General features: G+C 37.8%; 1 protein-coding gene across 1 annotated transcript in view; it reads left to right on the top strand.

The window, feature by feature from the left end:
* The window catches only part of triob (trio Rho guanine nucleotide exchange factor b), a 67,824-nt gene that overhangs the window by 16,309 nt on the left and 33,775 nt on the right, over positions 1-17,740 (top strand). The window contains exons 3-11 of the mRNA XM_033981712.2: positions 7,661-7,735; positions 8,229-8,343; positions 9,479-9,671; positions 10,594-10,698; positions 12,712-13,179; positions 14,222-14,344; positions 16,472-16,663; positions 16,742-16,873; positions 17,013-17,243. Coding sequence (XP_033837603.1) covers positions 7,661-7,735; positions 8,229-8,343; positions 9,479-9,671; positions 10,594-10,698; positions 12,712-13,179; positions 14,222-14,344; positions 16,472-16,663; positions 16,742-16,873; positions 17,013-17,243 — 1,634 coding nt within the window. The remainder of the gene's footprint in view (positions 1-7,660; positions 7,736-8,228; positions 8,344-9,478; positions 9,672-10,593; positions 10,699-12,711; positions 13,180-14,221; positions 14,345-16,471; positions 16,664-16,741; positions 16,874-17,012; positions 17,244-17,740) is intronic.

The raw sequence follows: 17,740 nt of genomic DNA, 5'->3' as shown, positions 1-17,740 counted from the left end.
GCAAGGTCTGTTTTTTAAATATGTTGTCCCCTGTGCTGTAGACATTAATCGCATCAGGAAATGAAAATAATTGAGTTGAGCCACAGAAGTGAATCAATGTTTTGTACTTCATGTATTTCACTAGGGCTGTTTTTAATGTGCTGATAAGCCAAACATACATTCTACTTCAATAGACAATAAACATATTCCATTCTATATTCTTGTTCACTAAACAAAAAAAACGGCATAAAGTTCTCATGCACTTTTTGATTATTTCGACGTGTTGCTTTCTCTGAACACTGATATGTGGTGTTTGCTCTGTGCCGGTTGATTGGCCTGTTTTGTGGTGCTTAGACACAATGGTGGCACAGTGTGAGTACAAAGGACTTTCCTCCAGTGCTTAATTTGTAAATCAGACGTTGGGGCTTGTGTTCATACAAGGTCAAAACTTTATGGGAATGCACAGCATAGGTGAGTGTAAGCAATTAGAAATGCCAAAATGCAACACAGTTGACCATCTTACTCAATTCTAAACAATATAAAAGGCCGTATAATTTGTCGTTGTTTGTTTCTATACATGTGTCGCACTGGGATGTTCAATCTAACTCAAGTCACAGCAGCACCTGCCACTGTAACCATGCACTCTGGATGCCATCCTAGGTGCCTGCTTTCAGCATCAGAGTGCAGCCCTCCCCTTTCATCTGTGTTTATATTATTCAAAACCTTAAATGTAAAAGTTTAACTCCAGTCTATTTACCAGATCAAAGAAAAGAGTTAGCAGAACACACTCTAATAGTTGCCGAATACTGTTCAGTCTTTTTTCCGACTCAAATTAAGCCCTGCTATCCTCTCTTGGTCATTGATGTGTCGATGTGACTCAGCTGGCTTTTCTGTGAGACTGTACTCTGTCTACTCTGCACATGACACCGGACACACAGGCTTTCATTGATTTTTCAACAGTGCCTAATGGTGCTATTTGGCCTTTGACTGAATAAGACATATACAAATGCATACAATGACTACTATTCTGAATATAACTTCTAAGCCATTAGCACAAGAGCAGTTACCCAAAACCTTAGATATTATAGGTCACTTTCATTATATTTATATACTCATTCTTTGCATACAGTTTTGAATATGTCATTGCTTTGTCACAGTAAATGTTTGTGCTACAAATAATTCCATGTATGGTGTTAGTATGTTGTTGGCTAATATAGCTCAAAAGAAAAGCGATCAGAATATATCTCAACCTGCTATGAGGAAAATCACAAAATTGTTCAGCCCTAAACAGCTGCATGTAAAAAGTTATAATCTGCTCTAAAAATCTTCTCAGCATACTTATCGGGTCTTGGGAATCCCCGAGTATAAATTCTGCTGTCCGATCATCTGTTTACATTAAAAGGTGGTTAATGCATGTTAGCTGTTATTGCACATTCCCCTGGACCCTCCTTAAGAGTTTTGTCCTAAGACTGCACTACTATGTGGCTAGCCAAGACTGTGAGTATGTTGGTACTGTATGGGCGCAAACACAGGAAAGAGAAACTATTCAAACCAAAACAGAGGTTGTTAGTAAATCTTGTTTTGGGGAGGGGTTGGTGACATTGGGGGGGACAGTGAAGAAAAGCCTGTTGGTGTAGGCAAAAGGAGTTGGCAGTGTCTTGGTTTTTCTTTGGCGTTGTGTGTGGCCGGGCGGTGCCGATCTGTGCCGTTACTGTAGTTCAGTTTAGCTGCTGCCTATCCCACAATGGGTCAGTAGAATCATGGTAGATGTACGACAGAGCAAAGAATGTTTTTTGGCCCTCGTGTTGAAGGTTGAAGATGGCTGTTCTCGATAACCACAGTTGGCAGTTCGCACAGGCAGGAAAAACTCTGATAAAACTTTCAGGTATTGTATTTTATTATTGTTATTCTACAGTAAATGATAAGAAGGGTTCTCGTGTTGACTATATCAGTGCTCAATGCCAAAGAAGTGTAGGTTTCCTGAAGATTATTTAATTTAGTCTCCTATGTGTAAATAAAAGGTTGCCATGTTTGCGAAGATCCTTCAAGTGGGTTTGTGATCTTACATGAATACCAGGTTTCATTTTGTGAAAGTACACCTACATTGAGCTAAATCTATACAGAGTTGTGGCTGTATGCAAATAAGTTTCCTTATTCTGCCACCTTACAAGGCTGATGTTGACCTGTTTTATATTTACCCTGCATATAGGTCACTGCATACTGTTTTAGTTACAGTATGATATAAATAGATGTGGCTCCAAAGGAAACTGTATAGCTCATGTTTGCTGAAAGTTAAGTCTGCAACATGGAAACAATACCCAGTGGACCCCTAATATTTCTGTGCCTGTTGCTAAAACTAGAACTATAGCCTACATAGCTCACTCCTCGCCTCCAACTCATCGATTTGACTGAACTGTTTTTTCTTAAAGGAGTTGGACACATAATTTTATGTAAAATTGTTTGAGTGGTACTCTTAAGTATGTGAAGTTGAATTGTCAGCTTTTTATTCTTAGCTGCAGTGACTATAAAGTCACTTGGGACAGATAAACCCATTGTTCTTTTTCAGTAAAACTCATTAAAATGTCTTCCTTCTGCTTCTCTAGTAAGATGAATGTGTGAGTCAAGCCAGTGTTGATAAAGGTTTAAAAATTTCAAATTCCCCCTACAATTGTTATTGCCACTATATATAGGAATGCTACTGACAAACACCCTGTAAAACAATACCACCAGACACAGACTTTTTAAAATATGTTTTGTATTGTATTGTTGAAATGCATTTACTAACATTGCTCCACAAAATGTTTATTCATTTATGAAGGAAGCCCATTCATCATATACAGACTATACTTTTTTGAGTCTGTCAACCGACACAGTGGTTCCGCCGCACAGTGTACAACTGTATGCCCTTACCATGTAGCCACTGTGACTTCAGAACCTGTGCCTTTCTATTTTCTGTCATTTTTATGTAAATTCTTTATTTTCACTTTCATTGCATCACGTGAAGTCAGGAGTCATGTTATAACAAGGTCAACCATAAACAACAATTACATAATATCACATACATAACATATGGTAAATATGTGCATGAGACTTGAAAGCATTTCTTCTTCTGCATTTTTGTTTATTACCGTTTATTTTATATCTGTCGTCCAAACCATTAATGATCCATGGTTATATAACGAGGATACACTCAGTGTAATTCCAGCAATTATTTTATAACTCCCAACTGTAAAATCATTTAACTTGCTGACGCCGTGTGTAGCTTTGTGGCCCAAGTTAAACTGAGTTCACACGTCCTGCCATATGACTCTGGTAGGAGCTTTATCCATATGTCAGCAGCCCCAAGTCCCAGTGCACTGTGACTGTTCAGCAAATGCATTATTTCTCACACAGCAGTAAGTCGTTTCTGAATAAAGTCAAACATTTAACACTGTTTACAAGAAAACCTAACAAAACAAGTGGGCCTGTTGTAGTTGGACCTTAAAATTGTTTTTACTCTTATTTCAGCGGCATTAAGACAACATAGCATCTACGAAACTTTTAAATTCTCACTATTATAAGTAGTAGGCTATTATAAATTCTTCGTCAACCTCTGATTGCATGGTAGCAGTAGAGTAAATTAAAAATAAATACATTTCTATGTTTTCTAAAATTATTCTTTAAATACATTGTTATTTATGGTTTATAAAATGTACATGATGTCTATCACTCTTACTCTTACAAACTATGGCTCTTCCTTTTTGCAGTTTTCAAAATTTATCCTCTAAAGCATGAACTTTAGATGGTGCTCAGAAAGGAGCAAAGGTTACATTGCATTGCTTTCAAAAAAACAACTCAAATTGAATCTTGGGAATTGTGGTGTTTTGTCTGAAGGCGCCGGTCTGGTGTCATTTTAGCCCAAAACTGGACTGTGGGACTGTAGTCTGTGTTTCCTATTCTTCCCATTTGTTACGGTGCATTGATAGCAGTTCGTCTTTTTGCTGTGCTCAGAGGGTTACAGCCAGGTCAAAGGGGCTGTGGTAGGAGCACGGTGTTATTTTTGCTGTAAGCCACACTCTAACAACAATATGAGAAACCCGATGAAAGTGGAGCTAACCACAGTCCCCAGGCCCTATGCCAGAACCAGCTTAGACCCACTGACAACTGGAAGAAGAATCACATATGAATGAGGGAGGAGAATGAAAAAACATAAAGTGGTCAAATTGAATAAAATATGACAAAAATTCAGGCATGGAGAGTGGAGAAATCAGATTTGACTTTTTTTTTTTTTTTGTTATTTTAGACAAAAATTCTCCATGTAGGCTCGCAGAAAATTGTGGATCAGCAAGATGTTAACCATTAAGGTAAATGCCAAAATAAAGACTGCTATCATGCATTAGTGTTAAGTAGTTTAGACAGTTTAAGGATTACAAATGATCTGTTTGTTTTTTTTAATGTATTATATATTGGTGTTTCTTAAATGCCGTTAACAAGTTTACTACTATATCACATCCCATTGAAATCTTATCAGTTCTTTGTATTTCTAATGAGTAATGTCTGAATGTTATCTTACAGCATTTTTCCTGTTCTCATACAGTAATGACTGTTATCAACCACAACCGGAAACTGTTCTGTTTTTTCATCCACTCTCTGAAAGATTAACCAGTTGGGTCAGCACATGTAACAAGCTAAAGTACCTTTAGTTTTGGGTTGAATGTTTCATGGTGATAGGGCAGAGTGGTAGTGTTGGGGCAGTGGTGTGGCAGTGCATCCTGCAGTGTGGCCGACCACAGGGGCACTGCACTGTCTGGTCTGTGGTCTGTGGATTGGACGCTTGGGATTGGTTGTGTGTGCCCACAGCATCTGTTCACACACATTGTACAAACTAGACACAAACAGCCACTTGGGATTATTTTGGGATTATGAGTTGGGTTTGTGATACTCATAGAGGTATAGAAAACTGGTCACTGTATCTATGCTAGTGCTTTGTCCTGCATGTCCCAGCATAGAAGCTATATTCTTTATGTGACCAGAAGCTCACCTCAAATATGTTGAGGAGAAGCCACTTAAGTTTTATAAGGTGCTGTATCCAGTGTTTGCAGGCATGTTTTACAATACAATGCATTAGCACGTTTACTACACAAAATTCTTTTTTCAGTGTTATGGCCAAGCTACAGTGTTATGACCAAGTATTTTGGTCCCTGTGGTATGAGAAATATGTCACATTTAAAAAGGGACTGCATGCAACTATAGAAATCCTATAATTATATAAAATCTATATCACTGTATCCAGTGAGGCACTTGTGCCTTGTATTTGTACAGAATACTCTGTGTCTGGCTCTTTGTTGCTGGAGTCATGTAAAGGTACAAAAAAGTATGAACTGCAGAGATTCTACTAACAAATTTTCGCAACACCTCGATGTAGAGAGAACAGTCTGAAAACTCACAAACTTAGATCTAGGCCTAAATATCAGTCAAATAGGGAAACACACTATTTAATATTGATAAACACAAAATCTCAAAAACATTGCATTTTAGTAGCACGTACGCCCAAGCCTCTAACCATACAATTTCTTTCTTTAAAATTCCATGCAGAAAATCATAAAAGCTTCCGGTAAAAATTGTAAAGTAACCCAGTGTGTTTCCATTCATTGTAGCGGCCACAGAGCTGGCTGCCAGTAAAATGGATTGCTCTCATTATGAATGTGTTATGAGCAAGCAGTGTGTGATTGAAAAGCTTTATTTCATGCTCGGCAGACTTGTAAATGAGGGTTGCTGTAGTGAAGAGAGAAGAGAGAGAGTCGTGTGTAGCAATGGTAGGATTTCATGAATCACAGTGTAGTCTTGACTTTGAATCAATTGAATGACATATGGGTTTGCGTGGCACTGCACATATAGAATCAAATTAACAAATGCTTTGGCTTAGGCTCTTCAGAAAGTTTGATGCTCTTCTTCCTGTATCATTATCTATTGCGAAATTTAAACCTCCTAGAGTGAAGGCATTTCCATTCTGATAAACTGCATGATGTGTATCTTGTGTTGTGTATATTTTAAGTAGTCACATGTGTGTAAGGATATCAACGTTAAGTGGTTTATCATTAAAAGTTATGTAGGTCAATATAAGGTTGGATGATACATTGTTATGTTTTGTATTTAATTTGTCTTTTTAATTACATGGTCTATTAACACCTGAATTATAATCCCAGCCATTGTCAACAGAAAAGCAAAAGTTTGTAGTGTATGATATGTAGTAGCGTGTTTAGTTTAGCAGCTGCGGTGGTAAGTTGATGGGAAATGTGAAGAGATAGTGTGTCTCAAATGAAACTATTAACGACTTCTCGATCTGATCCCATCTCAGCTGGGTGTCACATTATCTGAGGAATGATTGTCTGGCCTCCTCTCGCACCGAGCTAATGTGTTGTCAACCAGCACTCAGCCTGTGGGGAAATGGATCTTATTAAGTACTATTAAAAACATTAAATATTGTAATTGTTTTTCCTTTTCACTTTGTGTGTATTGTCTTAATGTCTTATCATAAACCACAGTTTTCTTTTAATTAACAAAGTAGATTATTTTTTGCATTTTTGCTCAGAATTTGAACTACTTTTTATATCACTAATCATATCAATATAATTTCATTTACTGTCGCTTTACGTGGGTTGTTTGTGGATAAAGTTATATAGAGAGCTTTTTGTTATGCAAGGTTGTTAAATTTGTCTAACCTGGATAGTCTGTAAGATCTGAAATTGGAAATTCCAGTCTGTTTATATAATTTATATAGCTGCTCAAAGGTACTACTGAGCACTATTTTCAATGTGTAGATGATTCAGTGAACTAGCTGCTGTCTAATAGATTTCCATTCCTTCAGTATGATTAAATGCTAATTGCACAACTGTCAACTCAGTGCCTTTGTTTATATTTATAATCAATTGAAATTAAAATAATAACAGATGTAATTCTGTTACTTTACACTGAGCTTTTTTTTTTTTCCAGTTGTGTCCAATCTGATTTTCCACTTGAAAACACACACTTGTCACTATCAAGGCTCATGTGTATTGTTCACTAATGAGAGCATTGTAGCTGTTAGCAATATTGTTGAATTTTCCAGTTCAGTGAGAGGGTGCCTGGGTTACATGTGCTTGCCACTGTATTAAAGCACATGTCGATAAATAAAAGTCACTTGATCGGGGTGTGTGTGTGTGTGTGTGTGTGCGTGCATGCGTGTGCATACGAGTGCCTGCATGCATGTCAGTGTGCATGAGTGTGGTGACTCCATCTCAGTCCCTGGTATTAACCAATGTGCCATCTGTTGAGGAGGCGAGGGAAAGGATCTGACATTAGAAGAACATACCGTAACAGATCAGGCGAGACTATGGTGACAAGTGCTGATTAAATGACTAACAAGTTACCACTCAGTAAACAACGCTATGAAAGGTGGCAAGAGGGGTGGGTGTCCTGCATAGAGCTGGGCCATTGCAGAAACCTCCTAATGAAATCAATATTATGAACTGATTATAGATTATACAGCATTTTGATGTGAAGTTGTTCATCCTCTTTTGTTTGAGAAAGACAAGATAATAACCAGTAATGGCATATTTAAGTCTCTTTTTGAGGAATTTGTTCTCCAGTTTACAGGTCCAACAATCTATATCCGTATCGAGGTTTTTACATTTGGTATTAATTGTTCTTTCTTGTGTTTCAGGGTTTCATCGCAATGAGGATCTGAAGGCAATTGATGTGCTTCCCATTCTGAAGGAGAAAGTTGCTTTTTTATCAGGTCAGTTTTCAAACTATTCGTATTATGTCAACTTTTATTTAAAACAAACATTAAAACAAATGCATTTGGAACCTAAAATGAGAAAGCCATGTGACTGGTACATGAAACTAACTTTTGCAGTTTGCCTGGTTGACCAAAGAGCATCGCAGGCATGTTGACATTAATCACATTATGACATTTCATATTTAATTATATTAAGTTTTTAATTCTAATATGTCTGTCACTAGTGCTAACCTTCACCTTATTGTGTTTTAATTACATTATAGCTGTAATTGTGAGATTTGTACATCATTTTAATTTGTATCCATTGTGTGAATGCATTAAAACAATGGTCTTGTCATCGTCATGATAATTTAACCTTCAACGCTGTAGTCACTGCACAATGACTCACAAATTGGCGACTATGATCTAAGCAGGTTTAATCCCTGCTCCTCTCTCTGCACAATGCAGTAGTATTGTTTTGACATAAATGGATTTGATTTGTGTGTTCCAGGCGGCAGAGACAGGCGTGGGGGTCCGGTCCTAACCTTTCCAGCACGAAGCAACCATGACAGAATACGACCTGAAGACCTTCGCAGACTGGTGGCCTACCTGGCTACTATCCCTAGGTTAGAATCACTATATTATGCATGTGGTCTGGCCTGCTATGCCCCCCGTCTGATCCAGATTTAATTTGACACAGACTCCTCGGTTGACTTTCCCACCTTGGTTAGATTTAAAGAACGCAGGAGCTTTGCTTGAGGCTACAAAGGCCTGGGATGGATTATTTTGGATCACTGTGAAAACTCCCTTCTCTCCTCTTTGCTGTTCCTTCCTCTTCATTCAGATGCTTAGGCTGCTCGTGCTTGTTCTGTTTCCATGTTTATCCCCGCTGTAATAAGGGACACAATAGAGACATTTTATTGATTTGTATAAGTATTCAATTGGACACACACTGTTAGTTATTTTTTCACTCTAGCTGTTGAACTGAAAAACCTCATGTTTTGTGGATGATAACAGATTGGTCAGTTTGTAATAGTAAATCTTTCAGAACTAAATTCCACTGAATCATCAAATACTTACAGATTTTTCCCCCTTAGACCACACTGTTAGACAATATCTAGCATTTGACCATTTTGTTGCCTTTTAAGTTCTCCACATCAACTGTTGGATGTTTCTGCTATTTCTCGATACACGATCAATTGATTAAGTAATAGCTTATTGCAGCTGTAGTTTCTAAAGTATCTTACTAAAAGAGGCCAGTCTCTTGTTCTGGATGTAGTCTCTCCCTCATTTGTCTAAATATTTCTCCTCCTGCCCCCTTTTCTTTCATAGCCTCTCTCTCCCCAGCCTCCTTCTTCTCTGCTCTGTTTTTCCTCTACCCATTTGGCGGCCAATGTGTTTTCAGAGAGTGAGGTCAGAGTGAGTTATAGCAGCGGGCCTTGCGTCTTTCTCTGTCTCCCAGCGAGACATATTCAGATTAAAGCCTTTAATGCGGCGAAACAACCTTTTATGGGCTTATACAGTAGGTCTCCTGGTAAGCGCCGGTGGAAATTTTAACGCCAAGATGTTTTAATCGCTTTTTTCCTGCCAGACATTCAAGGAACGTTCGCATCATATTGAATTTGTCAGCCTTTTCATTTGCATAGTCATCACTGATATAGTTGCAAGGCTGCCTGATACATTCGTATGGCTATGTATGAGTTTGTATTTCATTGCAACTGTCCTGAGAGATTGTAATCTTCTTCATTGTTGTTTGTGTAGCGAGGAAGTGGCCAGACATGGATTCACAGTCATTGTGGACATGCGTGGTTCCAAGTGGGACAGCATCAAGCCTTTACTAAAGATTCTCCAGGAATCCTTCCCATCCTGCATCCACGTTGCGCTCATCATCAAACCGGACAACTTCTGGCAAAAGCAGAGGACGAACTTTGGCAGCTCCAAGTTTGAATTTGAGGTGGGTGAAGTCAATTACCTTTGTCTTTCTGTTATTTATTTATTTGTATTTTAATGTTCATTTTCATAATTTTTTTTTAAATTTTTTTATTTAGGTTTAATTGTTTTTAAACTTTGTTGCATAGTTCTTGTTCATTACCAAGCTTACCATGTTAATGACTGAAAACTGCTGTAATTAAAGCAAAGTGAAATTAATTTCACAAAATGTTTCGCACTTGCTGCAGTGGCTACAGCATGCTGCTATGATACTCCTCTGTCTTATTATACTAATATAACTTTCCAGTGCTTCTGATAAATCACAATATTGTAAATTACTTAGTAAATAAAACTAGTATTAGTTTCAACTTTTGTTAGTAGTTCAGGATTTAGCATTTCTAATTGGACTGCTGCAGTGGCTGTGGTTTGATTTGGTCCCGTGTGGGCATCTGCTGCTGGTATATTTAGTTCTGACCCTGTTACTATGGAAACAGCATACAGTATATAGGACATGGTGATGCATTTAGGGAGTGAAATGGGTTCAAGAAAGCACCTAGCTGTGTCCATTAAGAATAAGATGACTATTTTTTTTATTTATGATTTGATTATAATAATACAAACCCAAATAAAATGTAAATACATTGACCTTATGTTTACCTTTGCCTGCCATGTAATGTAAACAACATATTGATTTTCTAAGTGAACCATCTGTTTCTGTTTTTGCATACCATGAGTTTATCTATGTATGTTTTCCCTACTTAGTAATGATAACATGAAAGCTCCTTAAAAGCTCAGGAATGTAGAGTTTATTGGCCACCGCCTTTTAACTGGGCATTACAGCAACACTATGCATTCTTCTCTCGAATTTCACCTGTGGTATTAAGTTAAGTTAAAGCTTCTATCTGATGCCATTAATTTCATAAATGCATTTCATGTTTTTGTTTCAGACGGTGATGGTCTCTTTAGAGGGGTTAACCAAAATCGTGGACCCGTCCCAGCTGACAGCGGACTTTGAAGGCAGTTTGGAGTACAACCATGATGACTGGATTGAGGTTTGGATTATTGACCTATTTCTTTCAATTTACAAATGGATTATCACAGGCTTATCCTAGATTTTGGGTTATTACAACAATATAACCCCATTTTGAAGTGTACTGCTCAGACAAATTGTGATTATGATTATACAGCCTACCATATATGCCGTCTGGGCCAGCTAGGCTCTGACATTTCAGCAAAAACTGTAAAAACAAATCATTTTATTACATCAATTAAATTACTACGACAGAGTATAAGAGTCACTTAAATAAAATAAATTATGCGGGCGCTACGAGAATAAAGTTGTATTTTGACATTAAAGTCGTAATATTACGAGAAAAAAGTTGTAATATTACGAGAAAAAAGTCATATTTTTATGAGAATATAGGCTGCTGTGCGTGAATGAGTGACCAATGCATTATGCGTTATGGAGAATTTGGAGCATTTTGTTCAGATAAACTTTCAACTGGGGTTTACACACGATGAAATACTGTGTCTTTTAGTCCACCATCACCACACTATCATCAGTATAAGTACTTTGAAGGGACACTGCAAGCATTTGAGTTTGTTTAGTCCAAGGAACCATACAGATTTGGAAGAAATCGCTATATCTGAACAAAATGCTCCAAATTCTTCATAACGCACTGGTCACTTATTCACGCACAGCAGCCTATATTCTCATAAAATTACGTCTTTATGCTCGTAATATTTTAAGCCTTTATTCTGGTAGTACTATGACTTTATTCTCATAAAATTACGTCCTTAATGTCAAAATGCTACGACTTTGTTCTCATAGCGCCTGGATAATTTATTTTATTTAATTGACCCTTATACTCCGTCGTAAATTACAATTTAGTATTTTTTTAGATCTAAAATTCTCTCAAACATAACTTAAATATGAAGGATTAATGTTATGTGAACAGAAAACTAAAGTTTCCTGTCAGATTTGGTGTTGTTTTGGTGGTTACATGTTGGAAATGGTCTCTTTCCTTGGACCTTCTGTCTGCAAGCTGCTGGTCCTAACCTTAAAATTGACCAATCAGATTGTCCATTCGCAGGCAGACTTGCTTGGCTTGGTTTCACTTTTGACAGAGTTTGGAAGGAAAAAATAATATGCTTTTGGACAAATAATGAGATTATTTTTTAAAGAGGATCAGTTTACATTTGTTACTTAAGTTAGCTGTCCTAAAATGTTGGGCTACTAGCAAAGGGTTTAATGACACATGGACCGCATTCAGCACAGAATGAATGAGCTACTAGTGAAAATGCTTATCTGTTGAAGACAGCAGTGGTGAGTGAGATGCCGGTGTTATCATATGCTTTATGTGCAGTAACTTGGATTATAGCGTAATGAGAAAACAGAGTTAAACGTGTTCATTGTTGTTGACAGTGATGTGCGTGTGCATTCTAACTTGGCGTGCGCACTTGTGTGGTTGTATCAATCAGCTGGTGCATTGTGATGGGATATGTATGCATTAAAGCAGTAAGGTAGTCAGTGTAGTCAACAAGTACACAAAATATTGTGAAGAATCAGCTGTGTGTGTTCTACATGCATTAAACCGGGTTGGCTCAGCTCTGTCTCAGTGCATTCTCCAACGCACCGCCGCAGGTGAGTGCATAGGTTGAGCGGTTGTATATGGTCGCTTTGGCATCTGTAGACGTTCAGATTGTATCTGTAAATATGGGCTGCTGGCCCAGGTCCTGAAGCCACAGTCCGTTGGCATATAAGCCACTGCTTATATGCCAACCACTTTTTAAAACTACAACTTATTGTCAAGTCAAGTTAATTTATTATGTAAAAATAAAGTATGTCTAGAAAAATATGAATTGAGTGATAAGATAAGAGAACCTTTATTTGTCCCACAATGGGGAATTTCCAGAGGAATGCATTGTTTTATTATATCTTCACTATTAATAATTGACACTATAATGGGATTTGTGTTATTCACTTCCTCAGTCATAAGCCTGTCAAAATTATATCTTGTACTGTATCATTAGCAACCCCATAAGTACAATATTCTTTTCTGCAGGTGCGGCTTTCATATGAGACGTTTGCCAGTGATGCTGCTCGAACCCTGGCCCGACTAGAGGAGCTACAGGAGACTCTGTCCCAGCGAGATCTGCCCAGAGACTTAGAAGGAGCGCGGAGATTGATGGAGGAACATGCAGCACTGAAGAAGAGAGCTACCAAAGCATCAGTGGAGGAGCTAGACACCCAAGGGAGAAGGTTACTCCAAAGACTACAGACACATAGCACGGGAAGTAGCAGTGATGGTGGATACAGTAACCGCTCAATTGGAGCCAGCGGAGAATCGAATGACCACCATCATCTCAGCTGTCACGTGCATGCCGACGCTCACAATCTAGTGGCCAAAGTGACGGGTTTGTTGGATAAACTTCACGGGACACGTCAGAACCTGCAGCAGCTGTGGCACATGAGGAAACTCAAGTTGGACCAGTGTTTTCAGTTGCGGCTATTTGAGCAGGATGCTGAGAAAGTACGGAGAATCAGTTTTTATTTCTCTATCAAAGTTTAAGGAAAGTGTACATTCTGGGCTTTAATGGATGTAGATAATTTTGTTTATTTATGAAAAGTTATGCAAGAATCTATATTTGGTCACTTAAGTGATTTAGAGGATTCTGTATAATTTTGAGAAAAGATAACATATCCAAAAAGATAACATTACTTTAATATTGTACATTAATTACTGAATGTGAAACTTTGGTTTTATGGCTTAATATCAGTTAATTTAAGACTAGACTAGATTAGATTGAGTTAAGATCTGGAAACTATACTTGACATCATTAATCATTGTAAGGGAAAAGCTCTTGGGACATTGGACAGTTAGTTAGGATTCTTGTGTTTTTGCAATTTTGGGTTAATTAAATGTATGAAAAGTAGAAAAAACACTCAAACTATATGCGAACTATATTTGTTCACAGTATTATTCTACTAAACTACTGCCAAATGAAAGCAGTTAATTTATGGCATTATCCAGTGTTTAATCTTTTGCATTAAAAATAATGCAGTAATCCAGACATTTAAATCCTCAGATTAGCATTCATCACTATGATTCCCATTCCTGTGCACTATTGGCTCCGTTTAAAGTGCAAAGCTTAACAGACAAGAAGAACTGATGCAGTGTATCATTTGACAATAATTCCTATTTTTGAGCGAACACAGATGAAAGGCATTTTCTGATGTCCTTTGCTTTTATGTTTCTTTGAGTGAACATATATGTGCACAGAGGCATAAAAACAGACATGTGACTGTGTGAGGGGAGTGGGAGTAGTTAAACATGCCTTTAGCATACCTAAAGCAGAACGCTTGTTAAATACCATAACTAGAAAAAAAAAAAAGGATCCTACCTTTTTACCCACACACTGTTGATGTGTGCTTACATATTACTGGAAAATTACTTGTTGCATTTTTCACTTTTGAAAGGTTCATTTTAACCCACACTTATGACCCTGGAGAAGATGAGCTTTCTTGTTCTTGCTTTTCCACATTGTGAAATATAATGACCATTTCCTTTGTAGATGTTTGACTGGATTATGCACAACAAGGGGCTTTTCCTCACCAGCTACACAGAGATAGGAGGGAACCACCAGCATGCAGTTGAACTACAAACCCAGCACAACCACTTTGCTATGAACTGTATGGTAAGATGCTCCCTTTTGTGTCCCTAAGTCTCACAGGCTAGACAATCACTATTAATTATCATTACTGTCATTCATTGTTGCAGGCGAGCTGCTTCTATGCTTTAGGCTCTTATAACTGTAGTTTCTTGTATTGGCTATATTATTCAGCTGTTTTTCCTCAAGGGCTCAACTCTGCCTTGCCCTGTCATGTCTTGTCACACTACTGTTCCCATTATTGACCCACATTGGCAGGCTGCCCCTCCCATAGCTGTGTGCTGCCCTCTGCTGTTTCCTCTTGACCTTCCTGCCTCACCCGAATGTAGTCCACGAAGCGCTGGTGTGTAGCAGAGGCCATTGTGCTGAACTGTATGCTCTGGCAGTTACAAACAAAATCTTTAATCCCTTGTTCTTGCTCAGAAAGATGGCTCTAGACATTCGAGTACGGATTGATAGTCTTAGTAGTAGTGTTAGTACTGTTGTACTGTTACATGTTATACACCTTGGAGTAAATCAAAAAATCATAACTATGGTGTGATTTGTGATGTCATATAAGTCTGGGGCATGCAGTAATTATGAATACTTTATTGAATTTCTTCAGTAGTTGCTGAAAGTATTGTAACTGTATCAATGGTTATGTTAAATGCCATTTTAAAAAGTAACAACATGTTGCCTAAAAAGTTAGTTTTAAAAAACAAAACAAAATATTGATACTACTGAAGGCACCAATAAAAAAGTTTCTAAATTACAACAGTTTGTCACACAAACTTGCTATTTTGCTGATTTTATAGGATTTGATAGAGGAACCAGACCATGGAACAAAAACTGTCAGTATAGACACTGCTGTACAATATGTTATATAAACAGTAGTGGGTACCTTGTGCATCATCCACCCATTCTTCCATAGGAAGTGACTGCCATTTCCTCTTCCTGTTGCCTGTGCTGGTGAATGGAAAGCTGAGGTGTCAAGAGAGTATAAACACCACATGTATTGTTTCGGCCTCCGTTATTGGCATATGTGACCATTTCCAGGAAAAAGGCATTATCCACTTAACCTTCACTTTGACTGCTTTGGTATTACATGAAGATTACAGATGCATCTACCATCCAACAAATCATAGAAAAGGGAGCAGCAGTTTTGTATTTTGACTGCTTCTTGCCTTTGTACCTTCTGAACATCTGGTGCACCCCTTTACTTCACTTGCATCAGTTTTAAATTAAGTTCACCAACAAGTCTGTGCTTCAGTAGTCCACCCTCTGTTATTTAATATCATTTTTAATGACCTGCAGATGTCTGTGAGGCCCACTGGCTAATTAACTGTGACTTTGTTCTTGCTTTGTTCCTTCTCTCCTTTTTGTACATCTGTATGCAGTGACACAAGTCACTTTTCATTATGTAGCTTATTACGCAGTTTTCTACGCATTTTTTTAATTTATTGGTATTTATGTAATGCAAGACAGACCAACATAGTGACAATACATATACAGTAGTGACAAGTGGTGATAAGACATACCAAGACAAGTATGTGACAAGTCTGTGTTTCCGTGCTTCATATTTCCATGATTCTGTAAAATTCGGAAATGAGAAAAGAAGGTGTAGAGAATATAGATGGGTTCTGCACAATTTTTGTTATACATGTCCATGAGTTTTTTGGGGGGTTTTCTTGAAGTTACTTGTCCTATTTGAAGCTAGCTTTATTTAAATATTATCCCCTTTCTTTCAGTGATGTAAAAATCACATTAAGGAACATAATGGGCTCCACAAGTAGCAATTGAATAGAATAATAACAGGCTGTTAACACAGTTGTTAATTAGCGTTTGCTGATCCATCCCAATCTACACAGAACAGCTGGAAGCCCATATATTAGAAAAATGATTAGGGGCAAATTATTGCAGTTTTCATTATTCACAGAAGACTATTTCAGTAAATTAGAATTTTCAACAGGATATTTTGAGAAATTAATTTTATAATCAAATAAAACCAAATACAAGAAATGATTTCATTAGATCATCTGTAGCATCATTCTTTTTACTCAGGATGTTGGCTGTGTCCAATGTTAAATAGCCATCCATGAAGCTTATATGATTTCAAATTCTTTCATTGTTCTCAGTTACAAACCACTCCTTAACTTTCGCTGTGTGTTTTTACAGAATGTGTATGTGAACATTAATCGAATCATGTCTGTGGGAAACCGGCTGCTGGAGTCGGGCCACTATGCATCACAGCAGATCCAGCAGATCTCAGGTCAGCTGGAGCAGGAGTGGAAGGCCTTTGCTGCAGCCCTGGACGAACGCAGCACTCTGTTAGAAATGTCTGCCAGCTTTCACCAGAAAGCTGATCAGGTAATGTAAATGAACTTATTACTCACCAGTGGTACAATAATTGAATAAGTAAACATAATGTATTCATCCTCTGTGTAGTATATGAGTAAAGTGGAGCCCTGGTGTAAGGCATGTGGTGAAGGGGATCTTCCATCTGAGCTCCAGGATTTAGAAGACACAATACACCATCATCAGGGCCTATATGAACACATTACCACTGCATATTCAGAGGTTGGTCCATCAAATATTTACCAAATATCAAATACAATGCTCTATATTGAATACTTTTATTAGGACAGGCTTTGTATATTCTACAAATAAACACTATTTGGTTGATTTCCTAAATATTTAATTGTTTATCAACTTGTAGGTGAGTCAGGATGGCAAGTCTCTTCTGGACAAACTGCAGCGACCTTTGACCCCAGGAAGTGCTGATTCCTTGATGGCATCGGCGAACTACTCTAAGGCAGTGCACCACGTTCTGGATATCATTCATGAGGTTCTGCATCACCAGAGACAGCTGGAAAACATTTGGCAACATCGCAAAGTCCGTCTGCATCAGCGCCTGCAACTCTGTGTCTTCCAGCAAGATGTACAACAAGTAAGGATCATATATAACAAAATCAAAGCATTACATTGTGTTATTTCTGTGCTCTCAGGCATTATTTTAGCTCTCATCAGGGAGACGTGGGTGCATAATTACCTGCATCTAAATAAGATCTGGTAAAAAAAACAGCAATCATATAAAAATTCCTTATGTTTTTTAAAAATATCGGGTTAATGCACCATTTTTTCTCTCTTTACCCCTACTATATCAGTTCCATATATTTTGCAATATTCCCCCAGATACTAATAAGTATTTCTTATTAAAGAGCGTGTGATGCAGTATTTATGATCCAATCTAAACTCCTAGCTCTTCAAAGCTCTACTTCCTCCTGGGTTTTGGATGTAAGGTCCTTGGTGACGAATGGTGACGAATGGCGTAGCACTGCGATCAAAACCTTTGTATTCTCTTATAGCATTTTGTCTTCAGTTCTCTGTGTGAGCTTGTCTCTGCCTCTTTCCTCTTCTTCTATGTCTTGGTCTATGCCTTTTTGC

Source organism: Periophthalmus magnuspinnatus, chromosome 16 (genome assembly GCF_009829125.3).
Source record: "Periophthalmus magnuspinnatus isolate fPerMag1 chromosome 16, fPerMag1.2.pri, whole genome shotgun sequence".
In the NCBI taxonomy this organism is placed as follows: Eukaryota; Metazoa; Chordata; class Actinopteri; order Gobiiformes; family Gobiidae; genus Periophthalmus; species Periophthalmus magnuspinnatus.
This window is presented reverse-complemented; position numbering and strand designations above follow the sequence as displayed.